This window comes from Carica papaya, chromosome 2 (assembly GCF_054855325.1).
Source record: "Carica papaya isolate Zhongbai chromosome 2, ASM5485532v1, whole genome shotgun sequence".
NCBI lineage: Eukaryota > Viridiplantae > Streptophyta > Magnoliopsida > Brassicales > Caricaceae > Carica > Carica papaya.
This window is the reverse complement of record NC_142310.1, coordinates 6,381,917-6,405,054: the sequence shown is the minus strand read 5'-3', so window position 1 is coordinate 6,405,054 and position 23,138 is coordinate 6,381,917. Positions and strand designations below refer to the sequence as shown.

The 23,138-nt window shown below is 34.6% G+C and overlaps 2 protein-coding genes and 1 long non-coding RNA gene across 3 annotated transcripts; all 3 read left to right on the top strand.

Moving 5' to 3' along the window:
- The first annotated feature begins 325 nt into the window (after positions 1-325).
- On the top strand, positions 326-1,912 carry LOC148268707 (uncharacterized). The gene is made up of 3 exons (XR_015816711.1): positions 326-392; positions 626-723; positions 1,772-1,912. It is a non-coding gene; the product is annotated as an uncharacterized LOC148268707 (long non-coding RNA).
- A 2,291-nt stretch (positions 1,913-4,203) lies between these two features.
- On the top strand, positions 4,204-17,497 carry LOC110824027 (structural maintenance of chromosomes protein). The gene is made up of 18 exons (XM_088212969.1): positions 4,204-4,667; positions 5,326-5,535; positions 6,774-6,869; positions 7,523-7,575; positions 7,851-7,947; positions 8,048-8,121; positions 11,121-11,238; positions 12,943-13,053; positions 13,283-13,359; positions 13,854-13,920; positions 14,510-14,575; positions 15,454-15,561; positions 15,833-15,963; positions 16,048-16,114; positions 16,199-16,266; positions 16,344-16,437; positions 16,681-16,751; positions 16,881-17,497. The coding sequence occupies exons 1-18, from the start codon at positions 4,518-4,520 to the stop codon at positions 17,254-17,256; spliced, it is 2,034 nt and encodes a 677-aa protein (XP_088069095.1). The 5' UTR covers positions 4,204-4,517; the 3' UTR covers positions 17,257-17,497.
- A 2,841-nt stretch (positions 17,498-20,338) lies between these two features.
- Positions 20,339-21,657, top strand: MAKR4 (membrane-associated kinase regulator). Its single transcript, XM_022054534.2, has one exon. It carries the CDS (start codon positions 20,547-20,549, stop codon positions 21,564-21,566), a length of 1,020 nt encoding a protein of 339 aa, XP_021910226.1. The 5' UTR covers positions 20,339-20,546; the 3' UTR covers positions 21,567-21,657.
- The last annotated feature ends 1,481 nt before the right edge of the window (positions 21,658-23,138 follow it).

Below are 23,138 nucleotides of genomic sequence, written 5' to 3'. Positions count from 1 at the left end.
CCACACCAGACCACAAACCCTAGCCGCCTGCCGTTCGCCGGAGAAGACAAACCAGAAGCCGGCCTCCGCCACCCGCCGCCACGCCGGGGAAATTTTCGACCGCCGATCGAGGTAAATTTCATACCCCCGACTCGTTTTTCCACGCTGATTCCTCTTGTGGCCAAATCGGAGCCAAAATCCCGGCCAAACGGCCGGAATACGCGGCCGAAGGCCAGCGGCGCCGCCGCGCCCCCTCTCGGTTTTTGCCTCCGATGAGGCCTTTCCCGGCCTCCGTTTGATGCAATTTTTATGTCACCGTGATCACCATTCTTTTCTCTACAGGTTGACCGGAGCCGAATCACTAAAACACGAACCTCGCCGGAGAGCCGCCGCACCCGAGAGCGCCGCCGCCGGTAAGCTCCGTTTTTTTCGTGATTTTTTGGCCCTAGGGTTATTTTCTCACAGGGACCGATGCGAGTGTGGTCGAATTCGGCCAGAAACGGCCGAAAACAGCCAACCCAAGGCGACTCGCCGCCGCCAGCGGCGGCACCGTCGCCGGAGCACGGCGAAGCCGCCGTGCCGGAGTTGCGATTTGGGCCGAAAGGGGCCCTGGGCCTAATTTGGGATTTTTTTGAAACACGTGCAGGTACCAGTAGTGCGTTTCAGTTCCCCGAGGAAAATTCAGGGAAAATTAGGGATAGCCTGCAAGCGCACTGCAAAGCCGTGTTCGGACCCCGAAAACGAGTAAGGACCCCTCACCCTATTTCCTATCACGGTATTAAAGTTCAAAATGATAAAACGGTATTTCTTGAATTAACGAATGTGTAAAATTGCTTAAGGTTGCTAATGGAGCCCGAGTCTAGTGTGATTGATGATTTACTGTTATTTGGCCTGTTTTACAACTTTAAATCCAGTATGAGGTTTGATGTGTTTATTTTATAGTTTCGTGTGCATATATTACGTTTTTATTGGTTATGGGTTGAATGACTGAAAAAAACTGATACCGTATGTTGTCTGTTTGGCATGAATTACGATTTGCTTGTTTAAAATGTGAATTGATAATGCTTACTGAGGAAGAGGAAAATGAAAGATTGTGTAGACTGATAATTGTATGATGGGGTCAGTCTGACTAGATATCCTGGGAGATGGTGGACGGACCGGGTCCGTAGGGAACCCTACCGGGATTGTGGTCTCACATGCCGGACGGGGCATGGAGATCTTATGTGTTTTGGCGCCCATACCGGACGGGGTATGGGGACGGCCCGTTTCACCCTCATACCGGACGGGGTATTGAGGTTTATGGTTTTGGCGCCCATACCGGACGGGGTGTGGGGACGGCCCGTTTCACCCTCATACCGGACGGGGTATTGAGGTTTATGGTTTTGGCGCCCATACCGGACGGGGTATGGGGACGGCCCTGGAAACTGATTATGAATGTTAAAGGTTAACGGGTAGCGGGACCCCTATGGACCCCCATGGATACTAATAGGCTGAAAAATGAGAAAAGGATATGTGGTATAATGATTGAATTACAAAAAGCGTGATAAGTGCTATGTTTTACAACTTATATTATTCCATGATTGTGATAATGTCATTGTTTTTCTTATATTGTTTCATGAATTCCACCGAGGTAAGTGGATGGTAAAGGTTTTATCATAAATAAAAAGATTTGTTGTAAATCATGCTCCATTGGTCTTTTGTGTTTTTCTACCCACCTTTACCTCCGTGACGGTGAGATATCGTGATGTTCTTACTGGACTAATGTAGCTCACTCCTTATTTAACCATTTCAGATCAGGAAGACATGGTTCCCGAACCCGTTCCGCAGGAGGACGACGAAGGGGATGCTTAGAGATTCTGTAGTCATACTCATAGTTTTATTTTCGAGTTTCTCTTTTAGTTAGTTTAATCTTTTATATTTTAAGTACGTTTTTGGTTTTCGTGTAATGGATGTTAACTGAAATTTTGATCTCGCTTCCGCATTTTATGTGTTTAAATACTCATTTCATTTTCACATTTCCGGGGTCGTTACATTTTATGCCTGGTTATTTAGTATAAACTGTATGAAATATAATTTTTATTAAAGGTAAATCCTCTACATGAGGTAATATTCTTCCAATGAGTTGATTTTTTATTGTATAAACTCTTATCTAATAATTCATTTGTAAACATTCTTTCAATCAACTTATATTTTAAAAGATAAATTTTCTATTTCGTACAGAAAGCAAACTCCTACAAGAATAATGACTCAATAACCACATAACAAGAAAATAAACATTCATTGCTTTCATCTGAAAAGAACATAAAACAAACAAGACACATGTCATGAAAAATTAACGAAAGAGACTAAGCAGAAATGAATTACCCAGGAGAAAAAAGATTATCATCCTAATGTTGAGCAAAGTGCAAGCCTCTTTCAAATTTGTCAAATGCATCCTCCTAAAAAACAAGAATGCATAACAAGATATTCAATTCATAAATATTATTAAATTCCTAACTTTTATATGATGCAGCTGTGAGGGAAGAAAAAACATATGTCTCATGTCTTTAAGATAAAAAAGGAAAAAAAATAGTTTAGAAAAAAAAAAAAAAACACATAATATCACAAATTGTTGATCACGAAATTGAAAACTATTTTCATGTGTATCAAGACAATAAAAGAGACGTGACTAAAAAAAAATGTAGATATTCAGTAATTTTAAGTTAGAAGTTAAAGTCAATTTATGTATTTAAAAAAATCATAAATTTAATAAGTGAAAATATAAGAAAAAATATAAAAAACTTGAAATATCTTTTTAAAATATGTAATATAAGATGGATTCCTAAATATAAGAACTATCAAGCTGATTCCTAAATATAAGAACTATCAAGCTAACTCGATTGCTAAATAAGCATCCCACACTAAACTTTATGATACAATCAATATGCGAATATAGAACAAACTGAAGCTAAATGCAGTTTAATTTTGAAAGTTTTTAAATAATAAAATATTAAATATTTAAATATTATGTGAATTTGTTATATAGGTTTAAGATGAATATTAGAGTTTATACCAAAAAGAAAAATAATTACAATTATACTTCCCAATAAATTTAAAACTTAAAAAAAAAAATTCAAAATCGTCAATAATTTCATTAAAAGTGAGATTAAACACTATAAAATGAACTAAATTTTAATTTTAAGATTTTAAATTTAAGAATAATACAAATAAAAAATGCGAACCACCTTACCTACACCTTGATGTAAGTTAATTATTGATTTAATTTGTATATGTTGCATGTATGATATATTGTTATTCATTAAAAATTAAAAATACTAATCAAAGTGTTCACAAACCATAGATGTGAGAAATTTAAGTACATCCACACACACACAAAATAAAAATAAAAAATTCTTCTCGTTTTCATAATATATCTCTTTTTTTTTTTTTTTTTTTTACAAATGACACTTCACAGCTCCACAACTTACCAATTCTAGTGCACCTTTTCGATAATTCCTGAAATTTGTTCCCTTTCTCACCCCTTATTATTATTTTTTAATTTAATCTTATTATCTCTTTTTGGATGCCGACATTTAATTTGTTAGAATTTAACAGTAAGGCTCAAGGCTCAACCGCCCATTATTCATTTTACATCGTCGTGTGTAAAACGACGCCGTTTATGGCGTTTTCTATGAAGATGGGCTGAACCTTTTGGGCTCAATTGATTATTGATGGGTTGGGCCCAAAAGAACAAGGCTGGCTAAGGCTTCAGCACTTCGGGGCTAACAGGTTTTGGAGTTTTTAGGTTTTTGCTTCTCTTTCTATTTTCCTTTTTCTCTGTTTTTTATTCATGTATCTCTCTCTCTCTCTCTCTCTCTCTTATTTTTTACATTACATTAGTTTTACTTTAAATATTTAAATTTATATTTTATATTTTATTATTTTTTTAAAATTAATCAAATGTTAATTTTGAAAATAAAATTAATTTGAATAAATTTTTCGTTATTAAATTCTACCTAATAATTAAATAAATAATTATTATATTTTATTAAATTAAATTTAATGTTTATAGAAAATACTGAATTTTAAAAATTATTTTAAAAAGTTAAAAATAAAATAAAATACCATGTTGCAATTTTCAATTTTATTTTTGAAGTTTTGATATATGATAATTATGTAGTTGTTCAACCAATAAAAGCCAAAAATGGACCGGCTGTATGCTGTTCGTGACACCATTAAAAGCCGAAAGATACCGAATAAGCTCAACCGAAACGACGCCGTACTCTTCCCTTGACCAGTATCCAGTTATCCAGGCGTTGACTCCTCTGCTACTCCAAAAATTTTCCTCCGTTCTCTCTTCGCTCCTCTCTCTTCTTCAACCTCCTAAACCCCCTTCAAATAGCCCAACCACCATTAACGACAACAAAATTGTACATCATATTCATTTCTCTCTCCGTACATAAAAATAGCACAACAAACAACGACGATAACCACAGAAGATTTGGCAGCCTCACGGCGACTTATTTTCTTCCATTATAGGGAAAGAAAGGGGCATAACCATGTCGTGGCTGAGGAATGCTATGAACAAAGCGGTGGAGGTGGGAAACAAGAACAACATCACGCGCACTGTCAAGATTTATGCCGACTCCGTCGTTCAACAAGCCGGCCATGCCGTTGCCGAGGGGGCCAAAATCCTGCAAGATCGCATTGTAAATTTATACTTAACTTCTTTCAATTGTTTTTAAATACTTCTCAAATTTAGTAGACGTCTGTCTTTCTCTAATTTTGAAGTAGGATTTGAGTTTTCGTATTTTAGGATAAATTGTGTGTGCCTCTGTTTTTTTTTTAATTTGATTTTAATTCTGTACATTTTATTTTATGCCTGCTGGTTCTGTAAATTGTAGAGGAAAATGTGTGATTAAAAATGCAAATTAAGTGTGTTTCCGAATTGCATAAGCTATGGCCATTGTTTGTCAGTCTTGTGCAAAATTTTGGGATAAACGGGTACTGAATTTAGTGGATGATGATTCCTCTATTAGTTGCATAATTTAAATTTATTGACACTTACCTTTATTTGAAATAGCTGGTAATGAATTTAATGGATGATGATTTGGCTATCAGTTGCTTAATACGAATCAAAGTTACATTTATATTTTATTAGAAAATAGGGAGAATGCTTGGCTTCTTTTTAAGGTTTTTAATCTTTTCCCTAAAACTCTGTTCAGTAATTACTTACTGTGATAGCTTGGCTTAAAAAGATCTGAGTGGCATGTACATTGTGTCATATATGTATTAGTTTACTGCTGGCAACTATAGGGAACATTCTACTTTTGTTGTTAATTGCTTTTCCTAATTGGATATTGTTAGGGCGTCCGTAATTTCAAGAGCTCCAAGCAAACAATTAAAAGATTAGAGGAAGTAGCGGTATCTTGTAGAGGTCCTGAAAGAGCAATGCTACTGACGAGATGGTTGCTTGTGCTCAAGGAAATTGATAGATTATCTGGATGTTCCTCAGAGGATAAAGTGAAGAGTCTCGAGCAACATCTTGCTTCTGATGAAGCAAAGAAGGCACCCTTGGTGAGCTAGTTGCCGTTGTCTATGACAAACATTAAGGACTCATTTTTTTTTTTTTTTGCTATTGGCTTATACTAAGAGTTATTATGTTTCCAATAACAAAATCAGTTACCTTTTTATTTATTTCTTTGTTTATTCAATGGGAAGCGTTAAAAACTCTCATTGATTTGGCTATTGGCTTATACTAAGAGTTATTATGTTTCCAATAACAAAAGCAGTTACCCTTTTATTTGTTTCTTTGTTTATTCAATGGCAAGCCTTAAAAACTCTCGTTGATTTGGCTATTGGCTTATACTACGAGTTCTCATATTTCCAAAAATAAAAGCAGTTACTTTTTCATTTTTTTCTTGGTTTATTCTGTTAATTTATACTGAACATGCAAATAGGAAAAGTTTTTTCCTGCCTGTTTTAATGATTGAATGAAATCTTTAGGTCAGGCCATAAATGGGCGGTTTGCATTGTAGGGAAATATTAAAACTCTTTTAGAACATGTTATGCAAGTTTTCTACCAAAGAAGTACATGTCATCGTTTCATTTATTATTATTATTCTTCTTTTACTTTTCTGTGAATAACTGATCTTTCTGTTCATCTGTTGGATCCATGCCAGACATGCCTGAGAAATTACCTTATAGGTTTTCCAACATTCTTGAATGGGGTGATCATTTGAGAAACTGGCTTATAGGTTCTACAATTATGATCATTAATAGTTATTGGCAATTCTCTTTGACGAAAGAGAAATTTATTAGAAGTAGATAGAGAAATAAGTCTTATCAGTGACAATGATTAAATATAAAACTAAATTATGTGGTAGTTGAATTAGTTCAAGCCCCATGCCGCTCATTTTTCTCCAGATACTGCAATATCAACAGAAATGGAGTTCTTACAGAATTATTTATGTTCAAGACTCCTTACTAGAACTAGAGATCATTAGTTTCAAACCTGGAACGTTAGACTCTTCTTGATGGCAAGGATATAGGGGCCCCTATTGCATTTTTCTTTTTTGCTACTTCAAAACTCCATTTTGCATGTGTGGCATTCGGTAGTGCCCTGATAATGTTGGTTTATGTGCTTTTCACTATCATTTGTTTAGTTGTATTAATATCTTGAAGGCTTAATGCAAACTTTGGTTAGATAAGTAACTACTTATTTGAAAACTTAAAATAGAGAAACTGGGCTACTAAATTTGTGTGCATTCTTATATTTAATTTGCTTGTCTCTGATATGGTATGATGATCTCCAGGTCTTGTATTATGACTATGATGTTGGGGGGGAGCCACTTAATTTTCGTGATGTTTTTCTGCAAAGCCAGGCTCTGGAGGGCATAATACTATCTATGGTATGCTTAAGTGTGTGCACTCATTTTACAGACTTGTTTCGACATTTTGCACTGTAATTCTGATTATTCAGTTTACAGCTTCAGAATCTTGATTGTGCGCGTAAAATTGAATCATAAAAATAACAAAAGAATAGAAAATAACCACCAGCTAAGTGACTTCTCTTGATGGTATTGTGCTGAGGAAAATGCTTATAACAACTGAAGCTTTAGGTGTAAATTCCACGGATTTAACTTTTTTACCAGAGAATCTGAAAAAGATGTTAAGGAAAAGGAACTAACCACTATGCAACTGATTTTTCTTGGTGGTACTGATAATTTTTTTAAGAGATTGATTATGGTGATATTTGTTTATAGAGAAGCAAATGAAAGAGTAAAAAGTAGAAACAGGCCTAGCTCCAAGGAAAGGTGCCCAGATTTTTGGTCAGTATCCTAGAGACTTATATGTAATAAGCAACTTTTGTGATGGCTACAACGAATATTTGTTTTCTGGGACCTTATTTTACATTTAAGACTTTTGATAATTCAGTTCATAATTTGGAAGCCTTACTCAGTAGCATATGTCGTGTCTTTTGTTTAATAGCTTGGAGAATTTAAATTTTTAAGATTTCTGATCATGGAGGTTAGCCGGAAGTTAACTCATTTCTATGACTCAGATTATTGAAGCACCAAAGGATGAAGAAATAGCTCTGCTTCTAGAGATTTTTGGGTGAGTATTCTTGCGGATAGGCATCTAGAGGGAAAACATCCAGTTCCTGGCTCAATTTTTTTTTTTCTTTTTTTTCTAAATTTTTATTTTCATGCCTAAAATTTGTAATTAATTGATCTTAGCATGATGATCCATAATTGGCTTTGGTTATGTTATCTACTACTTCTGGAAGAATGTCTATGGAGGCAAAGAATATAGATTATAGTTATTTGGTAGCTTGGTCAGTCCAAAAATGATATGATTAATATATATATTTTTAAATCTAATATGAGTAGGCTATGTCTCACTGGAGGAAAGGAAGTCCATAACGCAATAGTCAGCAGTATACAGGATCTGGCAGCAGCATTTTCTGGGTACCAAGACGAAGTACTGGTAAAGATATGAACAATGATGATTTCTGTCTGCACAGAATGAAGATTGCAATTTTGACCTGAAACCTGTCCTCTTACCTTGTTTGAAATGGTGATTGTAGGTGAAGCGGGAGGAATTACTTCAGTTTGCACAAAGTGCAATCACAGGCTTGAAAATGAATGCTGAGCTCTTAAGGTGATTAAAAATGCACACAATATATTTTCCTACATTTAAGGAATTACTTAAATTTGCACTAAGTGCAATTACAGTCTGGAATAGATTGCTGAACTCATATGGTTATTAAAAGTTGCACAGACGATATTTTCTTACTTTTAAGATGTTCCTTTTTTTTTAGGGTTTACCTGGATCAGCCTGTTGTCTCCATGGAGGATGATGGGATTTCTCCTATTTTTCATATACTATTTGAATATATATACTTTTCAAATTTCTTTATCCCCTTTTGGACAAATTTTTTATTTTTGATTGAGTTTTATCTCACGTACGAATTACTGTTTGTTTTCTGCTTTTCTTAAGGAAAAATTTTCTTGCATATTCATCGGATTCAAATTTTTTTGGATGATTGCATGTTGAAGACGCTGGGTGTATCAAACTCTAAGACCCTTATATGTCTTTTTCATATAAGTTTATCGTGTGCTTAATATGCATTTCCTTACGTGCTAGCTACTGTTATATGCTTCCGTATGATAGGCGGGCGAAGGGAGCGAGATCAAGCTGAGCCACTAGTGGAGTGGCAAAGGAGGCCTACTATACCGTTAAAAAAAAAAGTCAAAAGAATTTCAGTAAACTATTGAAGCTATCAGTGTGATTGATCAGACAAGTACCAAGGGCTTTCGGTAGACTTCTTTCATTTCTGAATTAGCTTGCGACAAGTCCTAGCATTAGTATGATTTCGTTGACTGCATAAGGGCTATCCATCTTGATGACAAATTCCACAATAACAAGAAATAGAAATTAATCGTTCGATGTCTGCTCATTCTCCCCTCTTCAATTCCCAATGAACAACATGATCTTGACCTATCATTTGTTCAATTTGGTCAATCTGATACTTAGTTCCGTGTGTGTTCGTATGCTTTCATGACTGCACTTTTAAGTAATAACTATATAGTTGGAGTTATCTCTGCAAGCCTTTTGCTACTTTGGTATTGTTGCAATCCGGCTACATAGAGGTAAGTTCTACTCGGGCCAATAAAGAAATCCAGTGATTGACCTCCCAGTCACTGATATTTTAAATGACATCATATTTATTTAATTCTCTAGAGTTAGGTTGCCTAATCTCTCAGATAATTGGTTTAGCCCAAGGAAAGAGATGAGTTGATTAGGGAAGGATGGGTGTTTATCTTAGGAGCTTGTTCATTGTAACCTTTATCTTCTACCTAATCTTTGGAACCTTAAGCAAGATAAATCTTGGGTGTATGTCTGATACTAGAGCCATCAATAAGATCATCATCAAGGATATGTTTTCAAACCTAAACTTGAGGGCATGATCAGTGTGCTATCAGGCTTTATTTGGTATCCTGATATAGGTATTCATAGTGAATACCGTTAGATGAAGGTTAGACTAGGGGAGAAATGGGGAATTTCCTCTAGGGCCCAAGATGGCTTATTTGAGTGGTTAGTCTTGTTATTTGGACTTTTCCAATTCTCCTAGTTTTCTCATGAGGGCAATGACCCACCTCTTGGGACATTCCATTTTTAACTTCCTTGTACATCTTAGATTTTCTAGTCCTAGCACTTTCAGAACTGACCCGCTTCTTACATCATTTCACTGGAAAGTTTCTTCTGGTCTCATTTTAAGATAGGCGTAAAGCTTGGTCTCCCTAAGAGGCTGTTAATTGCCCTTGTGGAACTTCTAAGGATGAGCATTTTCATAAATTGTAACATAAATTTATGACAAGCCTCTAAGAATTACAAAAAGCTATGCAAATTGCATAAATTCTTTTATTTCAAATTGTTAGATGCCGTGCTGAAATTGCAATCTTAAAAAATCATCTATATTTATTCAATTGATATAAAAAAAAAGTTAACAGTTTTAAATTTGTACAAAAGAGACAGATCATTAAGAAATTAAAAGAAAAGAACATATTGTTCTGGTATAGTTCTATTCCTTATTGAAATTTAGTTAAAAGAGTTATATTTTAGAAAATGTAAGGCAGATTTTTAAAAACTCTTGGCAGTGTTCATTGTAGCTAACCTAAAAAGATAGGGTTTGGGGAATTGCATGAACCTAGGACTATTGCAGTGATATATAGTTCCATGGTTCGCTTATTCTTTTCTTAGGAGATTTAGTTCTATTGTGGCTCCTATTACTGATTTGGGATTAGGAGAACTTAAATGGTCCACTTCAGCTGTTAAGTCATTCAAGAGACCAGTCACAGTATATCTAAAGCTCCTCCTTTTAGGCATCTTGCTTTTGATACATTATTTGAAGTTGCTGGGGATATCTTAAGAGTTGTTTTAGGCGTGTTGAGTCAAAAGAGACTATTTTTCCTTCAGTGAGAATGTTGCATGCTGAACAGGAGTATTCTACCTATGATAAAGAATTTTAAATGAGTGCTATCCCTTTGCCATTGAAATAACCTCCTTCTTATGGAGTTTCTGATTTATCCTGATCACTCAGCGTGAGTCACAAGTCTTCCTGAAGAAAGTTGAATAATAGGCAAGTGGTTGAACTATTTAATGAGAAAGACTTTTTGGGTCTTAGCTTGAAGGGTTTTCCTAGATGCATTTTTGGGTCAAAACAGAATAGTTGTGATCTTATTTCTGGGTTTGCTTCCAAAAACTTTGGGCCATGATACACCGAGAAAAGCCTTTCGACCATTATTTATGAATATTCACTACAAAGCACCTGTTGGTTTGATATCTCTTCCTCATGATGCCTGTCTTTCTTAGCCAATTGAGTCCTTCACTCGAAGTATTCGTGATTTGCATACTAGAAAATAGAAGACCACATGACATTCTCCTCAAGAGACCTTGATCTTGGAATCTTGATCATGTTAAAATTTCTTAAATTTCCATCCTCGTTTGGGCTTTCCTACACTGGCTATTGTTATGCTGTGGAAAAGTTTTGGACATGTAAAAATGGATCATAGATATGTATTTGATCCTGGCAAACTAAGATCATGCAGTTAATCTACTGTTTCTTACTTCTTTCCATATGTGCTTAACGGATGCAGAATAGATGCTGAAGCTTCTGATCTAAAGAAAAAATTGGATGGAATGACTGCTTTCCACAAACCTCCAAATGAGGATCAAGACAAAGCATCTGAAGAAACGAGTATAGCAACTATAGAGGTGACATTATGACACGTTTTTGTAGTGCCTTTATTGATTTAGTGTTTTCCTTTTTCCTTTATATTGAGAATATTAATCAATGTTGAAGAGAAAAATTCATGGCATGGCTTGTGCATGTGTTGTTATTGCTTCTAAAAAAAGTATCAAATTCCTTTTTGACTCTGGTTTCTTTTGTAGTAATTCCTTTTACCCCTTGGTTGAATCTTAATATTTATACAAGCTGTCTTCTAAATTACCATTGGGAACAAATTCTTGGAGCTGCTGCTGATCTTTAGGTAGCGTCATGGGAATTTGATTCCTGCAGATTACTGAGTATATTGAACAAATTCTTGGAGCAATTTGACTTAGGCTCCAATTTGCTTTTCCCTTCTTTTTTCTGTCTGTTTGACCAAAATGTACATTTACTTACTAGCATCAAATCACCATATTTTAGGGAGTCATTAGTTTCCTTCTCCTGATGATTGGGGTTTGTTGGAATTGTTTGGTTTTTCTGGCTCCATGGGCTGGTCTGGTGGTTGTTCATTGTGGTTGGACCATTATGGTTTCCATGCGAGATAGGAATTTCTGGACATAGTTCCTCCTTATGGTCAATTCATCCACATATGAAACAAATAGTTCAGAGCCCTTCATATTCAACTTTTAAAAGAGTTTCGTCACGTTGATTTTTGAAAGTGGAGGGTTCTGTTAAGTTAACTTCGACATAGAACCCTGCAAACTTGCCATATAAACCCTCAAATGTTGTTACATGAACTTGAATCGGCTTTCTGATCGTCTTTGCAGTTGCAAGGAGTATATCCTCGTTACAATGCTCAATTCGAAGTAAAGAAATATGAGCCCAAAAAACCTCCAAGGAAATAATAGACAGATTCTGGTTGGGTGTTGGACTTCCATCATGGGACATGCAGGTGATGTGCAAAGGCCATTCAAGACCTCCAATGAGAACTTTCTTGACATCTTCCGTATAGTTGAACTTGGAATACTAAAGTTGCATCCGACTCTAATGGAATCGGGTTCTCCTGGACTTGATTCTTCTTTGAAAGAATTCTCCTTGAATTGAGTTGCCAACAGACTTTTAAGTCTAACCACCGGAACAGTGCAGGACATATCTTGCCCAGCCATCTTTGCTATCAAGGTCTTCTGTCTCCAAATCTGTTTTACCGTTAATAGATATCCCCATCAATCTATGCTTTTGGAATATCATCATCTGCATGGTCCATGTCAACATCCAATGCTCCATCCTCCATGTCAACATCGGCATAATCTACTTCTTTGAATTATTTGTACTCTCTCGGACTAGAGATTCCCTTAGGGTGCTAAGATGTTCTCCACCACTCAAAGAATTCTCAGTTGTTCCATCATGAGAAACTGGAACAACCAAGAGTTGAGTGTTTTGTTCCTCTGCAGATTGAATTGGATAGTTCGGATTACTTATTGTTAAAGTATCTTTCTTTTCTTTGTACTTCATCTTTGGAGACCTTCTTCCTCACGATAGACGTCTCTCTTGTTCTCGTTAATTGCCATTGTGGCTCTGCTGAGGTTTTTAACTGTGGGAATCCAGAATGTTTGTAAAGGCTATTTGCTGCTGGCCATGTTTGTATTTTGAGGGCCATATGTAGAATTTAAATTTTGAACTGGTTCTTTCTGTTAGGAGTCGGAAACTATATTCTGACAACTTTTTCTCTTCTCTCCTCTTTTAAATTCTAGACTCTTAAAGAAGCACTTGCACAAATTCGAGTATGTTCAAGATTGGAAGGTCTTTTACTGAAAAAAAAACTTCTGAGCAATGGAGAATCGCCAGAGGTTCATGCTCAAAAGGTAAGCACCTCTCTCATTCTTGGTTGTTGCTTGATTTTTTTGGCGAAAATGTCATTGGACATCTTAATTTATGCAATGACTTAATAATATCCATTGGCATCTTGCAGTTAATTTCACTTAGATGTTGGCCTAAGTGTGTAAAATCTTTGATGTCAGCCTATGCTATTCAACTTATTAATTTGTGATTAGGAGTAGAAACTTGTTGACTTCTTTAGGTTGTTGTGTGCAGATTGATAAATTGAAGGTCTTATCAGAATCTCTTGCTAACTCCAGTATGAAAGCTGAGAAGCGCATTTCGGAGCACAGGTGTGGTCGTAGGTTTGAGAACAATTTATCTGCTTGAATTTGACAAAGTATTACTAGGAGATAGGATCTCATGCTGGAGTACACAGGCTGTTTTAATTGTCCATTTGAAACTAGTCTCTTCAAAACCCTAACCACAGAAAATCTGAGACAACATATTAAGGAATCCGAACCTCCTTATCAATCATTTTCTGAATTTCTGCGAAAAATTCAATTTCAAAGGATGAGTATTATTGGTAGATGCAGTCGTCATAAGCTAAAAGGTTTTGACGGTAGACATCTCAATGATATTCAAAGATATAGATATTGGAGTCTTACCCTCTTTTAAGAGGCCTTCTTACTTTCTCCCTTTGTACTTACCTTTTCACTATCTATATATTTTTTTTTGCTTTTCCTTAAAAAGAATTATTAGCATGTTCTCTACTTTGTTATTACCTTTAGAATAGCTCTAGGTTTTCAATTTAGACGTTTTTGTTTAGTTCAACTATCATTGGCAGATTGCAAAAAGAGGAGGCACTAAAAGTTCGTGTGTCAAAAGCAAGTGAAGCTGGTGAAAAGGAGAAGGTATTTTTTCGCTTGGACTGGTTTGTCTGCTTAGTGGCAATGCTAACTTTAAGAAGACAAAGAAAAACTATTGAAATGTTGCAATTTTAATGTCAAATCCCGGATATTACTGAAGTATGGTAGGTGCACCATTGAAGACATCAATTGGTTCTAAACAGCATTGCTGAATGGTTATCTGGATGCTTTTTTGGAAAAAGTTATTTTCTCTACTCTAATGCATATCATCTTACAGTAATGGTCGGGCATTTGTGTATTTGATAGGAAGTCTTGCCATTTTTAGCAAATTATTCTAACAGTTTTTCGTAGTATTACTTTTTCTATAATTTGCCTGTCAAGAAACCCCACTCATGATTCATCCTTAATACTATCACATCATCTTGTCTATAGCAATGTCTTAATGTTACCATGTTGTACGTATGTTAAAATGCATGCAGTATTCTGAGGTTTCAATGAAATAATGGTAAAAAAAGGCCCTTTTTAGATGAGATTAAAAAAATTAAGAGACACCATGCATCTACTCTCATGTAACATTGCTGGTTGTTGCTTGTGTGCTTCCAAGACAAATTTGACTTTTTTGCTTCATTTCCAGGAGTTAGCAGCTGAGATTGAACAATTGGAAAAACACAGACTTGATCTTGAAGCTGAATTGAAAAAGGTTTAGCTGCTTTATCTTCTATTTGTTTTTTCTTTTGTTCTTTTTGGATTCTTCATTGCTTAGCTGAATTGAAAAAGGTTTAGCTGCTTCATCTAAGGTTTTAAAATAATTGAGTTTGGTTACCAATTACCCCAGAAGTTTGCAGCTTATAGAAATGATTAAGCTTCATTGTTTATAACTCATAGACTCTTTTACACACAAGCTTACTGGCTAGAAGTGCAGACAGAGTACAAACTAAGTATACATTGTGCTAAAATTGAATTTTTAAAATGAATGAGTTCATATGGATTTGAACTCTTTGAGTTTCAGGTTTGGCTAAAATTTAATTTTTAAAAGAAATGGGTTCCTCTGGATTTGAACTCTTGAGTTTCAGGTTTAATAGCATGGGAAATAATTGAGTTGTGTTACCAATTATATTGTTTATGTTCTATCAGTCATTTTATCTGTCTTTTTTTTAGATTTGATGAAAACACGTACCAAGATGTATTTAATGAATTTAATGGGAACAAAAGTAAAGTCATGGTAACTTGATTTAGGATGAAGTCAACTTTGAGTGCCCATTATAGTAGCCTGGGATGCAATATGTCAAGATTTGGCCCAATTGATGGCCATGGCATTACATTCTTCTATCAAAACCTTCTACCTGCGAGTTTAATTTAGAAAAACTGAGTGTGCCACATATGATAGGATCTTGTCCGAATAGCATTTTAGACTGACAATTTCTTTTGATGAAGAACTGGGCTATGTCTTCTTACAAGCTCAGTTTTTTTCCTATACTTGTGATGATTTTTTATTACTCTTATTAAATAGAGAACTTGTGATGATTTAATTCTCTGTATTGATGGCAAACAATTTAAGCAGTGACCTACACGGTTCAGGTTAATATATCCTTGGCTGCTGCTCATGCACGGCTTCGAAATGCCAGGGAGGAGAGAGATCAATTTGATGAAGCTAACAATCAGATCATTGCACACTTGAAAACAAAGGTTTGAATTTTCTTGGCTGATTTCATGAGGGTTAATGAGCTGTTATGTTTAGAAACTATTCATACTCTATATTTTCTGGCCCCTTTGATCAAAATTTTGATTTTACTTTCAATTTTTAATAGGAAGACTAGCTTCCAAAACCCATTAAATCATGAATTTTCTTGCTGATTTCATGAGGGTTAATGAGCTGTTAAGTATAGAAACTATTTTGTAGCGTATATTTTCAGGCCCCTTTTATCAAACATCTGATTTTCCTTTCAATTTTTAATAGGAAGACGAGCTTTCAAAATCCGTAAAATCATGTAGGGTAGAAGCAGATGTTCTGAGTACATGGATCAACTTCCTGGAAGATACTTGGCTTCTTCAATGCTCCTATAGAGAAACTAAGGATAAGCAAGTCAAGTATGCACTCCAACTTCTCTCAAAATTAACCTGGAATTATTACTCATAATTGACCAAATTGTTTCTTCATGGTTGCATTTGAAGTGATGATTTGGAGAAACATGAAGAGTATTTTTTGAACTTGGCTATTAGTCTTCTCTCTGCTTACAAGGTATAGATCACAAAAAATACCATGTTTTCATATATAATTGGAACCTTCATTTTACGTGTTAGGTAATATTATTGTTTTGTGCAGAAAGCATTGGGGCCTTCAATCAGCCGCATTGGGAAGTTTGTGGAGAACCTGAAGAATTTGAGTGCTGGGTAACATTGTGTTTCATTGAAATGGCTTTGACCTATTGGATGCATATTTTAAATTTTTTTTACACCTGTTGAGACAGGTCAGAGGTAGGATCAAATGCAGACATTAAGGAGACTGAAGTACTAAACCCAAGAAAAAATCTTGAGGAGGAATATCTAGATTATGAAACCAAGGTACAATTCACTTTTGAATAGACTTTATAGTGTGGTTGCCAACGATTTTTTTATTTTTATGCATCCTGTATATGCTGCTGCGCCTGTCGGTATCTCCCCATCATCCACCCTCCCCCCTCAATTTTAAGAAGATTCAACTAATTCATGCATTGTTTATTATGCCTGGTGTTTTTCCTGCCAAATATAATTTTTATCACTAACATTGACTTTGTTCCACTTGTGTATTTGGTTTGATTATTTCAGATTATAACAACCTTCAGTGTTGTGGATAACATGAAGGAGCAATTTTATGTGCAAGATGGCACAAATTCGTGGTAAGTTGTTCTGTATTCTGCACATTCATCTATTTTCCCGCACATTATCATTTTCTTCTTTCAGTCATCGAATCTGGCTGCTTGAAAAGGGCTAATTCAATATCCTTTCTTTCTTTTTCTCTGATCTAGGAAGGATGATCCTCGTGTTAAAGAGCTCTTTGATGATATTGAAAAATTGAGACAGGAGTTTGAGTCTATTGAAAGACCAAATTTAGAAATGGAGACTCTAACACCTAAAGCTGACACTCCCGCAAATGAAAAGTCAACAGGAAGCCCCACCAATCACTTAAACCCCGAGACAACTGAAAAACCTGTTACAAGAGAGCATCATGAGGGTCCTGGAGCCGGGGCAGAACAAATTCTAGATGCTGAAGCAGAACTAGCAAAGTTGGAATCAGAGTTCGGGAAGGTTGGCCCAGACTATCCGGCAGATGAAATTGGAGACTGGGAATTTGATGAACTAGAAAGGGAGCTGAGATCTGGTGATTCAGCAAACAGCAAGTAGAAAGTGAGAGATTGGTTTAATATGCAAAGCCAAATGAACAGGTAAGCATATGTACAAGAATGATACAATCCTCCTAATCACCTAAAGAGCTGCATTTTAGATCGATGGCTTTTCACTGTAACTCTTTGAGTGTTAAATGGTGTTTTATTTGTTAATTGTTCTGTAAATTATGAAACTGTATCGTATATGATAAACTGATATAACAAATAAATGAAAGGCTAAATATATTTTGTCCTCGTAATTTCTGAAAAATTGTTGAATTTGTGGATATTCATGCGGTGATTCAAGGGGTAGAGTTTCATGCCCTGTTTTTTTAACAAAGTCTAGTACTTTGATATTTTGATTATCATCAAGGTATGAAATCTTCTTTGAGGTAGAGGATTGCTAATCTAATATTTGGAAGGACCCCTCTTGTTCGTTTGCATGGAAATGGAGGGAACCAAGAAGGGAAGGTGGGGTTTAAATATCTTTGTTTAATTTCCACCAGGAAGAGAATGTGGGGTTCAGATATATTTGTTAACTATTTGTTAGAACACAAAGATAGAAATGAAAGCTATGTCAGAAAAGGTTTCCTGATATAGAAGTTGGAATTTGTCTTTTCTTTAGAAGAGCATTATGATTGTGTTAGGGCCTGTTATGCCTTCAACATTAGGGTACAGAAGGTAGTGGGATAAGAGTGTACACCCAAAACTTTCTTCAAAAATCAGTTCCAAAATGGGTCTTGAGCTGAGCAAAGAGGATTTGGTTGTACAGTGGTCTTAGCTGTTGCAGTGTTTTCTGCTTTCTTTTGTTGTTGTTGGTTGGATACTCGGCAATGGAGTCCCCACAATCGAAACCAGAGAGGCTTTACTTGTCAATTTGGTGGGTCATTTTGATTTATATATTTATGGCTATCCTTGATTACTTTGCGTCTACTTTCTTCTCTGTTTGTTGGGGATAATTTTGGTCCAATATCTTGGGTAGAGTACCATATGGTACTTGATGATCAGACAAAAGAGCCTGTATTTGATGTCGCCTGTTAAGTTCATAAACATATTTGATTGTGGCTAAGGCATTGCTGATAGTTCACTGACTAGCCAGTGTTTATAAAACAGTTATACGTTAGAAGAGGGAATTTTTTTTTTTTATAATAATAATTGACAGAAGAAAGAAAAAGGAACTTCAGCAGGTGTCTTGGACTTGAAGCCTTACTATTTGACAAAGAACAAAAAGAAAACTTGAGCAGCAAAAATTTGGAAGATAAAAAGACACTTTACTCATTTAAATACTTTTTGGAATACCCTCTTAATCAATTTACCTTTAAAGATTGCACATAGTTTACCATGCATTTTTCCCCCTTTTCCTTTAGTGGAGCCTTTTAAGTGTGCCACTAGAAATGAAAAGTGGCTTTACATCAAGATTACACTTGGCTGACTGATATTGACAGTTGCATTTTCATGAAATGGTAGTATTTGAATAATTTGATCAGAAATTTTGTATAATAATAATAATCTATGTAGGTGATTGATAACTTATGCCTAACAGAACCATGCAGGTAGCTCCTAATTTTATTGAACAGATTCTCGAGACTGAAAAACTTAGTTTGCTAGTCTTCGAAGAAATAATCTTCCTAAAAAAAGCCTTTATATTTTTAAAGAAATCAAAAGTAGATGCTAATTTTTTGAATTTTCTGCTGGAGTGTTGAATTTATTTATAGAAGAATAAGAGAGAATTGAAATGACATTAGAAGATATGGGGAGTGTATTAAAAGGCAAGAACAAAACAAAAGTCTCGAGCTTTGCAGTCATTTTATCCTCCTCACAATTCCCTTCCCCACCACTCCCTGTCGGATCATCTTCATTTTTCATCTCTTTTTTTCTTTAGACACTTCAACAACTCATTAATTTACACACACCCACATAGATATATTCAATTATATTTATGTCATTTCTATATTGTTGGCTAAAAATCACAAAAAATTATTTCCTTTTTTTTTTAAAAAAAAAAATACCCATTAGAAAAGGTTAAAAAAATCATCAACCATTACAATTTGGGGAAAGAAAATTAAAAAAATAATAATAATAAAAAGCACAAGTATGAATGAGTTTATGTAAGAAAGAAGACAGGCATGAAAAAGTCATGGCTAATAAAATTAGTAAAAAGGAAGCAAACCCAGGAATCCAGTAAAAGTAGTAAAACCAGGTAAAGTATAAAGTGCTTCTTTAGATCTATCTATTTTATATATATATACATATTCTGCTTTGGAGTTAGGCTTCACCAGAAAAAGAAGCAATTTTTTCCTGCTTACATATAAAAACTTTTTATGTTAAAAAAAAAATCAATTCTTTATTTTTTATTTTTAGTTATGGGTCAGAGAGGAGGGATGAATTAATAAATTATATAGTGAGTGCAGGAAACAAGGTTTTGAAATATGGGCTGCTTTATAATTCAAATATGGGTTTGTCACAGATGAATATGCCAGAAATATAGGTAATTATTATTTTTTTTTATGTGCACGCTCATATAATTTATAAGTTAAACTACTACCATCAATATGTATCTATGCTTTTATCTCTTCATTCTTATACTCCCTCATCAATTATTTCTTCATCAGAAAATTTTGATGTCATTATTATGATGAACATAATGAACTGATAAACTTTTATCAATAAAGCTTTTCCTTTATAAATTGTTCCTTTGCAATTAATTGCCAACCTTCTTAAAGGGCTTTTTTTTTTTTTTGTTTTTGTTTTTTTCCAAATGATGATTATCAGAATGGTGTCTCTTCAAGGTGTTCATTTGAAATTTGACCATTTATGATCAGTTAAACTTGGCAGCCTTAAACCAATTATTGTGTTAATGATGGATCTAGTCAGTAGTCAGTAGTCACCCACATGGTTTTCTAAGAACCCTCATGATTTTAAAGAGATTGTATATGGGTTAATTTATTCATTTTATAGAATTAACCCTTCTGTAAGGCTAACAAATACTTTCTCTAAAATTTACCTTTTCCAATTTTCTTAAAGAAAATAAAATGGAAGAAAGATAAGGGCTATATATATGTATATATGATGTAAAAAGCAATGAGAAATGAGACCCAAAATGAAAATAATAATAAAGAAAATGTAGACAGGATTCAGTGGTGGGTCTACTAAAAAAAATTCCCATAATGTTGTGGATTTTATATTTGGAAGCATTCAAAGATTTTCCAAACATATTTTTAGAGGAACCATTCTTTCAAATCCCAGTTCTACTCAAGCTTAATTTCTCAAGAACAACACAGAGAGAGAGAGAGAGAGACAGAGAGAAAAATGGCAGTGAACCTGGTATCATGTGACAGTGCAGATGAAGAAGAGTATATTGACATGGAGGTAAGCTCATACTCCACCTTCTTCTCTTCTTCTCCTTCTGCACACCCTAGAGAATTTGAGTTTCAAATGTCTTCAAGCTCACTAGAGAAAGAACCAACCACTTCCCCAGCAGACGAGCTTTTCTATAAAGGAAAGCTTCTTCCACTTCATCTTCCTCCACGTTTACAGATGGTCGAGAAGCTCCTGCAAAACTCAACTTCTACTTACGGTGAACATGAGTTTTCTACCACTTCTACTCCTCCATTAACTACTGCTCTCACTACACCATTTCAATCCTGCAATATTTCACCTTCAGAATCTTGTCAAGTCAGTAGAGAGCTGAACCCAGAAGAGTATATATTTGAATATTATTCAACTGAATTTATGGGTGAAAATGAAATTCTTCCAAACAAGTCTAGAACCAGAAAGCTTAAACTCATTAAGCACTTATCACTTGCTTCTTCTAAACTCAAAGCAGCTTCCACAGCTTACTTCAAATCTTTCTTTCGAAAATCTGCTTCTTCAGACGACTCCAAAGTTGCAGATGAAGGATCTCTCTTCAAACCAATTAAGGATAATAATAAATATGTCAAGTTACCAATTAAGAAAGCTCCGTTTGGACAAATCTCAACTGCTGTCAACAAAGAAAAGATGATTGATGACAATGGTGGTTGCCATAGAAGATCATTCTCGGTCTCCATTAAACGACAATCGACGAAGACTAGTTCTACCACTTCGTCATCGTCATCTTCATCTTCAAATCATTCAAATGGGTTTTATCCTCTGCAATTTCTGAAGAGAAGCAGTAGTACAAATTCTGACATGGAAAATTCAATTCAAGGAGCAATTGCACATTGCAAACAGTCTCATCAGCAGCTTATGATATGTTCAAGAAAGAGCAGTGCAAGTCACGATGTTGGATTTTATTCACTATCTGCAGTTTGTGATGATCAAGAAAGGGTAGAGCTTTGCAGAGGCTAGTATGGCTGATTGATCTTTAATAATTAATTAAGATGTTCTTCATTTCTCTTTATTTCATGATTTTGATATTAATCAGTATGCTTCCACTTAACCCAAATATCTCTAATTCATAAACAAATCTTAATGATCTATCCAACAGTTCATTTTTTTTTTTTTTTTTATAAAAAAAAAAGAAAGCCTTGAAATAACCACTATGAAAAAGTGGTAAAATCAGAAAACAAGGTTCCATGATTTCAGTTGCGATTTAATTGATTTTGTCTCTTGTTTTTTCACCTTTGTTTTCAAATGATGAAACAAAAGAAAGAAACAATCTTAAATTACTTTCATATAAATTACATGTGAAGGCCTTCATTGCAGAACTCCCTGAAGCAATATCAGGAAAAAGATAAACACCAGCCAATCAATCATCAGATAACAGAACTAATCATGACTAAGATTGTCTCTTAAATCAACTAAGAGACACTTTGCCAACATTAATTAAATAGTACATCATGCCAAACTTATTTTTTACTCTTTGATCGAATTCGTCACACCTTCATTCCAACGAAGCATAAATTATCTAATCAAACCTTCAAAGATAATCTGAATATATATATAATATATTTTTATTATACTCTTATATTTATAACAATTTTCAAATTTTATTTTTAAAAAATTTATACAGAATTTTCCTCCTATTTCTTGTCTAAATATATATTATAAAAAAACTCAGCACCCAACTGGAGAAGTTATTTCGGGAATCTAAAACAAGAATAACAGTTGTTGAAAAGTTTGGTTCTAAGAAGAAGATGAAAATGTTAAGGTGGCTGCTTTTTCAATTTTCTAAACCAGAAATCATGCCAGGTAGCTGCTATTCACCAAGGCATTATTATAAAGGCTAACTGAGGATCCCAATTATCATCAATATAAAAATTAACAAAGGAAAGGTGGGTCATATACAACATCACTGTGTCTTATCACTACTACAATATAGTTTGTTGATGTTAAACAACTTAAGATGTAACACTTGATATATCTCCTTCTTATATTTTAGTTGCATATACAAAAGGGATATATATATCATAAGACTATTCACAAAAATATGAGAAAACACAACTCTATTTAATGGTTGGAGTCAAATTGGCACATGAACACACTTTTATATGATTTTCTAAAGCAACATCCACCATAAATAAATTAGGGTTTGTATTGCATAACATGTTTTTTGTTAATACATTCTTAAGCTTTTGGCTCCTGGTGATTGAAGCTCCATTCTTGTTTTCAAGCATCTTATTAGATTTACAGGAATTTTGGTTGGTGGATTTTCAAGAAGCCTCTTATTATTTGTTAATGTTTACATCTCAAGTAACTTTATTTAGTTGTTTGTATTTTAAATCATCTTTTAATCTTTAATGAACTTCACCTACCCCAAATTAACAACCATCATTATTTAACTAATCTTAATTAATCTTTTCCCTTCTATTTTTTATTATTTTTTTAATTTAAGATTCAACCCTTTTGAAACTTAATTTGTCATTTTTGTGAAAAATAGAAGGATGCGCAATAGGTGCAACTTCTGTCCCACACCGTATA